We start from the raw sequence: 10,306 nt of genomic DNA, 5'->3' as shown, positions 1-10,306 counted from the left end.
GACCACAAAGCTCAGCTGGGTCGAGCTGTTAATCCTCCTGCGGGCGGGGGTTTCACAATCAATACCGCATTTCTCAGAGCTCTCGTGTCCCACAATATCAAGGGAATCTCCTCTCTAAGCTTCACACGCACTGCAACTGCTAGTTTCTATGAATTCAATACTTTTCTGACATGAAACCCACCCTCTTGCTTGTGATGTCATGATACCTCACAATGTGTAACAGACGCAGGGAGTGTGGCAGGCGCCCCCTGCTGCGCGTCCACTCACAGGAACACAGGCGACGCGGGGAGGATGAAGCAGCTCAATCAGGTGCTGATGAGACCATGACGACGAGGAGGAGGACATTTTTTCACATGTCAGAGAGGGAAGGGGATAAAAAAAAAAAACTGTCTCTGCACGTAACACCACTAATGCCTTATGACCTTCTCCCTAAATGTGTTTTGAGCCCAGCAGCGCCAGACCTTACTCATCTGCCTGTGACTGGGCGCCTAACAACAAAAATCCCAAACTTGGTTTTTCAAATAAAGATTTCCTCATATGGTAAATCAATTTCCCTTTATTGTTTTATGGATCCTCCGGTAGTTATCTTCTCATTATTGCAGCCAAACTCTGCGTCGCTAAGTCTGATGGCAATCTATGACAAATGATGGCTGGTACGGCTTGGTGGGTTACACCGCTAACTTGGGGGGGGGGGGGGTCGAATCCAGGTCATATCAACGAGTGCCCTAAGGCCCTCAATGTAAGTCACTTTGGCCAAAAGCGTCTGCAAAATGAATGTAATGCCCTAATCTGAGCAACCAAAGTGCCCCCCCAGGGTGGAGCTCTGCACACACAACTGCGTCACACGGGGCAATAATATCCTTCTAATATATCGTGTAGTTATATATAAGGACATTGTGCACGGTAGGGTGAATAGGTCCACGTTATATACCGACTTACACCCAAATGCACATCAATAGCTGTATTTTTCTGATCTAAAATCACTTGTGTTACATTCATTTCCTCAAGACCCGTGCAAATATTCAAATAATTGTGAGAAATTCTTATCACAATGTCCCAGAGTGCAAAGCGGTGTCATCCAAAACCGGTCCGAAAGGAACTGATTAAAAAACATAGTAACCAACAGATCATTCTCTACTGACACATCAACAACTCGTTTTAGCTCCACATCTCCGACAGAATGGATTTGTTCGGCTGTGGGAAGGTGACACGAGTGCATCATGGTATTTTTTTTCTGAGCGGAAAACAATTTAATCCTTCAATAAGTATCCATACCAAAAACCCTTTGCTGTATGTTTTGCACATCTTTTGCCGTGGCTGCTTACGTTTTGCATAACACTGTCACGTGATCTTGACCTTTACAGTGATCGTTTTGGGACCTGAAGGCGACGCCACAACTGACTACAACTGACTGGCGGAGATTCTTCCCGTCCTCGCCTCTCACTCGTGAGTCATCGCTGTCACCCGTCAGCACATGTACCGGTGACATGCTTGGCATTTATAGCTCGTACTCCTCCCTGAATCAGTTTTATGGTGGTCTTTTTTTTTCTGCCACCGATCCTTCCTGCTACTCTGCTTTTGTCTTTTAAACGCGTCGGGTTAGTTTTGAATTGAACAAAGTAAAAGGAGATGCAACCAAAAGCCAGTTGGTTGCATGTATGATTATATATTCACATCATTTGAATGGTTTACCGCAGGATGCACACAGGTTGAAGAAGGTATGGCACACCTTTAACCAATGAGGTATCATATTTCACAATTCCCCAAAATCTGTATGCTTATTGATGCATCCATTGCCATTATCAAACTGCCAATGTAACTGTCACTATATATCTGAATTATATATATTCACATGAAAGACTTATCATAGATTGCACACAGGTTGAAGAGTGAATATTTTGTCACTCTGCTATTTTCTTTATACTTTATACTGTATTACATTACAATTCTAATGTAATACACCGTTTTATATGTACTGTATGTACTATATTGCAGTGAATTAGTCCAAATTAATATAACAATAAGTATTACCATAATGTTCCAGTTGTCAGTGTTGCTTCAGGATCCCCAATATTCTCATTTTATAAAAATAAATGGAAGGTTAATTGTGGAAGACCAAGCAAATCATTTCTCCATATAAAGTCCAGGGAACCAAAACATAAAAACCTGAAAGGTCAAACCGGACATGCGACAAATGGCCATGTTTTGGTTGACTTTACGGGTTAAAATGTCTCATGAGTCTCATGTCAAAGTTTATTTTTTTAATTCCAGGACTGAGAAATGGCTCGTGGTGACGAGACAGTCTGTTAAAGACCACACTGAGGGTCTGCGCAGCAGCTGATTGGGTCCTGCCCGGTGCCCTGTAATCAGGCTGAATGATGGAAGACTCATCAAAAACCGCCCACCGCAGTCATTGTCTGACAGGCCCACTTGAGCCACTGGGTCTCCCCGAGCACACTGATTCAAAGTCGTCCGCATGTCACCGGCCCGCTGATGGACTACTCTGCTACGTGACAGACATCAGGCAAACTCCAAAACCAGACCCCCCCTTTGTCTGAGGGGTGAGGGAGGGGGGGTTTGATGAGTGGGAGGAGGAGAGGAGGCGAGGAAGGGGGAGATGATGCATCCTGAATGTCTGGGATCGGTGTGTGTGTTAGTGTGTGTGTGTGTGTGTGCGTGTGTGTGTGTGTGTTATGGGCAGCGAGGGTATATAAGGTGGAGCCCACCTGCTCAACGCCAACGACCGCAGACCTCCGCCAGCTAACCTCAGCCTGTTACCAAAGTTCAGGGTAAGAGACCGTTCTGTGGAGATTATGTTATGCATGTTATACATATGTGATGGTTATTTTTCATTATATTAAGACACTTCAGGTGGATTTGTGTTCACTACATTGAGAGACTGTAGAACAGCCTGTGGTAGTTGTTGCGGGACTCATAGTGACAGATATGAGTTCCTAATGGTCCTGATAGAGAGTTTTTAAGTCAGTTCAACATCTAGGATAATATTCCCGTGTGAGGTTTTGTTGCTCAGTGACGTGGTTTAAATTATTTAATCCTACTTCATCTCTTACGAGTATTGTTCTACCAGCTTTTTAAGGTTTTTGCCCCTTCTTCTTGGTGTGAGCTACAGAGATACCTTGAACTTGTAGATTACAAGAATAGGATTAAGGGCTGTCCTGACCACTGGATGCACATTTCCGATCTTGAGCATTGGTTAATTCACTGATGTAGTTCGTTTTGTGTCACTTGGCTCTTTTACGTACTTTTTTTGTGGTTTGTTGTTTTGTTCCATTCGTTGATCCTCTTTTTAAGCTGCTATCTTGACAAGCACTCCCTCGCAAAAGAGCATTTGAATGTCAATGGGAATATTCCTGGTAAAAAATGTTTCTAGCAGGAAGTTTTCTATTCTATTCAAAATTCGATTTATAGTGATAATCAGACATGTCTCGAGGATATTTTTGAGGTCTTTTGGTCCTTCAGACTTTGTTGTTTTGTTCTGATTTTTGAGTATCCCCTCTAGCAGTGGCTGACGTGTCACTGACCAGTTGTCCCTCCGTCCTCTCCAGTGCCTTGAGTGACTCCACAGCATGCTGCCTGATGTCCGACACTGCGTCCTGACGAGCCGCTGGCTGCCCGCAGCCCTGGCGCTGCTCCTCCTCCTCTCCTCCAGCCTCAGCAGCGCTCACAGCACCAGGGTGGAGCACGACTTCCACATCGTTCACAATGTCGACAATAGAAGTAAGAGTCGGATTTATATGCCATGTCATTACATTTTTGGGGGTTTGAAACCTGCTCGGATTGTCTTGAAGAAATAACTGTGTGGAGATTGAGAAGGAAGATGTCAAGGGGACAAACAAGACAAATCATATTCATCACTTATTATATATGTTTATTGTCTGTTTGTGACTCTCAGTGGTAAGTTCATAACCTTATTCTACTTTCTCTTTTTTATGGTTTTATTTTCCTGTCATTTACATGGGGAAATAATGTTTAAATATTACCTTTATTATAAGAACTTTACAAATAAATTTGTGATAATGCGTTACAAAACCCATTAAACCAGTTAATCTTCATATTATTAATATTTAAGAAATACATGCTCAACTCAATGGTTATTGATGCACTCATTGTTGTTACTGAATTGCCAGTATAACTGTAACCATATATTTGAATTGATATATTCACATTAATGCTTTGCCATAGATTGCGCATATAGGTTGAAGAGTGAATATTCTGTTTTCATACTTTATTCTATATACTTAACAATTCTACTGGGTTCTTCTTCTTCTTATTATTAATAATGTCCTTTTATACTATATAATAAATATGACAATAATGTTCTTGCGTTGCTTCAGGATCTCTTTTATTCTCATTTGAATTTATGAACGGAGGATTGAATACAGAAGACCAACAAATTGTTTCTCCATATTAAATTCTTTGAAGCATCAATCCTACTTGAACTTCAAAAAGACATAAAAAACTGAAAAGTAAAAATGTTTGACTTCATGGGTTAAAAATATCCATTAAGTATCACGTCAAAATGTATTTATTTATCTTTAGGACAAAAAAAAGTACCCACTAGTATTAAATAATCCTGTTTGGTCTTATAATGATTATACTTAGCCTTTTTTGTTTTTTGATTAAGCACCAATATGTTCCTAAACAGAGCTGTTAATATTGATCGCATGCTGTGATACTTAATAACAATTTGTACCGATGACTGTGTGTGGTCCAGGTCCAGAGATAGATCCATTCTGGTACGTGGGGCGTGGGGTGAGACCCATCGGGCGCTTCGGGAAGAGGCACAGCAGCGCGGGTGCTCTGGGCAGCGGGGGGATGCAACCTGTCGCCAGGACGCTGGAGCTGCTCCTCAACAGCCTAAGAAACAAAGAGAACCTGGAGAAAGTGCTGGATGGAGAAGACAGGGATTGGTTACCATGACGGTGTGTCCTCTCCCTGTCACCCACAAACCCTGAGTGTCTTGATTTTGTATGTTGATGAAGGTAATTTACTCTTTTGCGCAAGCGCCTGACTGTACGTATTTCTCTCTGGTGTCTGTTCTGAGGCATTGGTTGACATGACCCTTGATGAAATAACTCCTTCAAATGTATCTGTACATAAAAAAATGTATTCTATATTGATTAATAAATAAGGGTGTTGCGATTAAATGTGTTGATCCCATTGATGTATGTGCAGGGGCACAACAAACATTTTCTTTCAAAGGAGGCGGCTTAATGTTTGCAAATTTTATTCATTTCATAATACATTTGCTTTCCTCAGAGTACTCTGGCACATAGAGAATCTGTATTTTTTGCACATTAATATTTTCCCCGACATGTCGTATGGATTGCAACAAACGATTGCACATAAAAGTGGAGCTGTGCACATCGAACCTCTTCAAGGTCATTCACACTGGATTCAAACAGGAACAAAAGTAATATTGTAGTGAATCTCATTATTTCCGAGTATCTGGAAGGCAGTTAGAAAATTAGACGTCCTGCGTGAATCCAGCTTCACAGGTCATGACGTTTACACGCAGTCTCTTGCACACGACACCAAAAGATTGGTCAACTATGATTGGGCAATACACACATTAGTCTATATCATATCCGTCTTTTTCACACATATACATATATTAACAAATTCTGTGATGATATACCTTCTTTTTTTTTTACATTAGAAAAATACAGGACACTGATGATTGGACCCTTGTGGCTGTGCTTCTCATGGGGAATCATTTTTTTTTTTACATCCATTTGATAAAACCAGAAACATGCTTTTACTTTATACAGCGACACCTCCGGAGAACGAGGTTGACAAAAGTACAGGATCAATGTGCAAAAGAGATGTGAAAGGATGGTCACTGGTAGAAAGGACAATGCACTCACACGGGAGATCATCACACCTTTCGGTTCAAGCAGTCCCCGCAGGCAACCCCACCGCGCTCTTAAGCTGCAGCCAAAGCAAAAAAAAAACTTTGACAGCTGTGTGCATGGACAACTGATAGTCTAACTAATGTAAGTGATCACAGAGTAAAAGTAAAAGAACCCCCAAAAAATGTAAGGCAGTATTCTCGAACCTAATGTTAGGAGGTACAAACAGTGGGAACTGTACCAGCCGCTCCTTAAATGCCTGTTGCCAACCGCGTTTTCGCAGCATTTACCATCGTCATTACTGGCAGAATATCAAATGGTAAACGCAGACAGACACTGAAAGCACTTGGAGTCGCCGCACGCGAGAGGACTGACTGAGGAGGGGCTCCTCCGAGGAGAGAATAAAGCCTTTTTAATTTGCAATATTTCTTCTTTTTTTTCCCCCCCAGTGGTATTGCATAAAAATGTTCAGTAAGTAGAAAAATAAATTGTTTGTAACAAAATCATGGTTTCATGGCATTTGTCAAGTAGCCCATCGGACCACGTGTATGTAAAAATCTTTACAGGATTCTCCGAGTGCAACGCAAGAGTTGCGGGACATAACCCAGCAAAAGGAAAACATGAAGAAACCCTTTTGTTCAGACAAAAGGCCACGGCGTTTGAGAGTAAACAAAGAAAGTGACGAGAGAGGGAGAAAATGACTTTGGGTTGAAGAATACTGCATCCAGGACAGGCTCTTAAAAATATCAGTAATTAAAATGCTTTCAGAACCAGAAAACATTATTAGAGTTGGCATTTTGGGGAAAATACGTTAATTCGCTTTCTTGATGTTAGTTACATGAAAATACATCTCTCGTGTCATGTACGCTAAATAAGATGCCAGAATCTCATTAAATGTAGCCGAGTTAAAAACAAAACATGAGTGGTATCGATCTTCTTATCTAACCCCTCAGCAAGATATAAGCACATTTCAAAAAGGAGTTGCACTTTTCTTTAAACCGGGTTTGTTTTTAAGCCTTTTCCACTAGGAGCGACATGTTTCTCATGTGTGCTCTGTGTTCATTTATTGCCACAAGACATTTTGGCCGTCACACATTTTACATTTAAACACTATTTTTCTGGCAGGTGGATTTTTTAAAATTGGTTCAAAATGGCCGAGGTGTTACAATGATTAGGAATAACATCTGTGTGTGTCTCTTTGAATGTGTGTAAACTGACAAGCATCCCCCAAAAAAACACTTAAGGGGCACGTTTTTACACGTCCCCGCCTCTTTGTTGGACGCTGACTCGCAGAAAGACTCACATGATTTCGCCTCATCTTCATTGTACACCAAATCACAAAACTCTGCAAACAGACAGAAGGAGGAAATTATTTTTTTCTTTGCCCAAACAGATGTTGGTTTTTTTGGGACTTGGATCACGGGGAGTGTTTGCAGATTTTAAGGCAGAGATACCGACTGTCGAGTCAACATTGCTTAACGACGTTTTTATGTCCGTGGCGACGATGAGAAAAAATGGAAAAGTGGCAAAAGAGAAGAACGGCAGTCACGTCTTCTGGGAGGCCTTTCCTTGACGTGTTGCAGTGCCTGTCTTAGGGCTGCGTGCTCGGTGGGTCTCACAGGGCAGGTGTTGGTCCCTGCTTGGCTTTGGAGCCGGAGGCGGACGCTGGGTCAAGGCACTGGATGAGAAGGGCCCCTGTCCCTGGGGCTCTGAAGTGGCCCCCTGAGGGACTTGTGGTGCTGCTCACTGTCACTGTGGACGAAACACTTTCAACTGCTGCTCGGGCTCCGACACTTCTGAAATGCAAAACGCCCCAGCGTTAGTAGAAGTAGCATTTTAAAAAGAAATGTCCTTGTGCAGAAAGAGAGAAGGGTTAGGGAAACTGCCAGTAACGTATGATTTGGATGAACACAGCTGATTTTACATGTCGGGACAGTCTTCTTGTTCATTTAGATCATACTGTATGATAGATTTGAAAAAGGACACTCTAAGCAGGAATCAATTATACAATCTTGGTTTTGCTTCATTGACCACCATGCGGTCTAAGTAGCCATGAATGAGCTCGTGGAAAAAGCCACCCTGAATCAGAGCTATTGTGCGGAATGCTGCTGAAGAAACAAAATAAGACAAAAAGAAAATGAAGACAACTGAAAAAAGGCCATTCACCGACATGAAAAGGGAACCGACTTCTTGTTGGTTGGTAAAAAAACAGCCTTATCCCCCTGCACCGTGCGCGTTTCCATTTTGTCTCCTTCACATCTAATGGAGCTTTTCAGTTCCCCTTTTTTCTAGCAGATGTATTCACACGTCCCCGTCCATTCAGTGACCGATCTCTTCTTCCAGGACAAAGCGCAAAATGTGTGACGTTAACTAATGGCGAATGAAGGTGTCCACTCGTCTCTGTGTCACTCTCAATGTTTCTGTCTCACACGCGCGCGCACACACACACACTATCACACGCGGAGGGTACACGAGCCGTGTGTTAAGAGAGCATGGATTGACGCGGTACTCTGTGTAGGTCGGCACGGGTCAGCACACTCACTTTACTTTTGGTTAACCTGAAGGCTGATAAAGAAGTGGGTGACTAGAACATCACAGCAGCAGATGCCTTCCACGTCTTGGATCATTACATTAACGACAGAGAAGATACAGATCATTGATTCTTTCAAGTATTGAAAATGGGAAGTTATTTGGCCATGAATCGAAAACTGATTGATTGGAAAATAATTTTGCTCCGGTGCTGACAACGTCGATTATTCTGCACGACAGAAGACGGCTAATCCAACTTGAGAAGTTTATTTGATTTGTTTTTATCCATACATTCATACTTTTTTAATATTTAATCCTCGACAAACAGTCCTAAAACAAGAAATTGAATGGATACATAATAAAAGACGTTTTTATTATCAACACTAAACTACAGTGTCCACTTGCATCACAATTTGCAAAATTATTCTAAAAATGCTGTTTGAAAAATTGTTGAAATTTTATTGACTGTATTTCTGCTCACACAAACCTTTCAGAGGAGGTGCTGGAAGCTTCCGTCTTTGATGGCGTGATGAATCAAGAGTTTGAGGCTGTAACAAGAGAATCTGTATTAAACACTTCAAACTACTATATACAGTATGTTCTCATTTTTCTTTCCCTTTCCCTTTATGATAAAATGTTAACACACACAACCAGACCAATATATATTTGCTCTCACATACTCTATATCGGAGGTGACCTTATGGCTTATCAATAATACTGTGTGCGTGGCTGTGTGGGTAAGTCCCCGGGGGAACTTGAAGGGCGGGGGGATACCTTATCCTTGGGCTTGTACTTGGAGAAGCGATTACAGACGGCCACGTTCAACCCAGCTGTTTTCAGAGCGGATATCCTGGACTCAATGTTTGATATCTTTAAACAGGGAGAGAGAAGGGCTTCATTCCATTTGAATATGATCCAATACAACATGATTGATGCAACTCTTCTTGTAATGTTCATTTAGTTTTGGTCAGAGGATAATGCACAAGAACTTGACAACTGGTATTCATAAAAATCCACGCTGAGCTCGGAGAGAAAAATCTCCCCCAGTACCTGTATTTCAGAATGCTGGACCTGAGCGGCTGCAGTGGCGACCTGGTCTTCCAGGAAAGCCAGCTCTGTGTCCGTGGTACCACTGCTAATGCTGCGGGCACACTGCTCCAGGTCCCCCAGCGCCCCCTCAAGGCCATACACAGCACCAGCAGCGAGGTACACCTGCATGGAGAAGATGAGCTTCACTGTAAGTTCCCATTGAGACAGAGTCACCACATCATAACCACACAAAAGGATGGAGTCCAGTGATGGGAATAAAATATTGGACTGCAGCCGGTGACTAACTGACATTCTCCTCCATCTTGGTCAGCGTCTGGTCCAGCCGGCGGGTCTCGGAGCTGCTGGAGATCGGAGAAGCGCTCATGGACTCGGACGGCGTGAAGCTCTCGCGCCCCGCCTCGCCAATCAGCTCCTCTGTGGCGTTGAGCACCTTCAGCACCTCGGTGGTGATGCTGCAGAGCGAGGCCGCCGAGTACTTCTACGTCATTCAAAGAACACGCACATACACACATACTGTACAGTCAGTGCATGGTACACCCTGAGAGGCTTGATGTGAAAAAAGAAGAGAAGATGGAAAACATATTAAATTCCCACGAATAAACGGGAAATAGACAAACAAATAGGAATCTGTAGTTAACTGCAAAAACCTTAACGTATGAGGGGAAATTAGGAAACACCACAGTGATGACAAAAGGAGGTCTTAATGTAATGTTATGGCATAAATTAATGAAGAAGGCAACGTGATCATCATAATGTTGGGACTTCATCAGTGGAGTGGGATATTGAAAATGAAGCAGAGCAAACATATGTATTGCAGCTTTACCACTTAAAACATGTATATCTTTATCTCAACC

General features: G+C 42.4%; 2 protein-coding genes across 3 annotated transcripts in view; one reads left to right on the top strand and one right to left on the bottom strand.

Annotated features, from left to right (window-relative positions):
* The first annotated feature begins 700 nt into the window (after positions 1 to 700).
* prlh2 (prolactin releasing hormone 2) lies at positions 701 to 5,168 on the top strand. Its single transcript, XM_035618878.2, has 4 exons — positions 701 to 1,446; positions 2,272 to 2,789; positions 3,567 to 3,738; positions 4,736 to 5,168. The coding sequence occupies exons 3-4, from the start codon at positions 3,588 to 3,590 to the stop codon at positions 4,939 to 4,941; spliced, it is 357 nt and encodes a 118-aa protein (XP_035474771.1). The 5' UTR covers positions 701 to 1,446; positions 2,272 to 2,789; positions 3,567 to 3,587; the 3' UTR covers positions 4,942 to 5,168.
* A 63-nt stretch (positions 5,169 to 5,231) lies between these two features.
* Positions 5,232 to 10,306, bottom strand: part of myripb (myosin VIIA and Rab interacting protein b) — a 98,061-nt gene continuing 92,986 nt past the window's right edge. For both annotated transcript variants that reach the window (XM_047329956.1, XM_047329957.1), the window contains 5 exons: positions 9,742 to 9,930; positions 9,453 to 9,614; positions 9,177 to 9,272; positions 8,890 to 8,950; positions 5,232 to 7,669 (listed from right to left, as the gene is read on the bottom strand). In XM_047329956.1, coding sequence (XP_047185912.1) covers positions 7,623 to 7,669; positions 8,890 to 8,950; positions 9,177 to 9,272; positions 9,453 to 9,614; positions 9,742 to 9,930 — 555 coding nt within the window. In that variant the 3' untranslated portion in view covers positions 5,232 to 7,622. The remainder of the gene's footprint in view (positions 7,670 to 8,889; positions 8,951 to 9,176; positions 9,273 to 9,452; positions 9,615 to 9,741; positions 9,931 to 10,306) is intronic.

This window comes from Scophthalmus maximus, chromosome 21, assembly GCF_022379125.1.
Source record: "Scophthalmus maximus strain ysfricsl-2021 chromosome 21, ASM2237912v1, whole genome shotgun sequence".
In the NCBI taxonomy this organism is placed as follows: Eukaryota; Metazoa; Chordata; class Actinopteri; order Pleuronectiformes; family Scophthalmidae; genus Scophthalmus; species Scophthalmus maximus.
The sequence above is the reverse complement of the archived record's forward strand: the minus strand, read 5'-3'. Positions and strand labels throughout refer to the sequence as shown.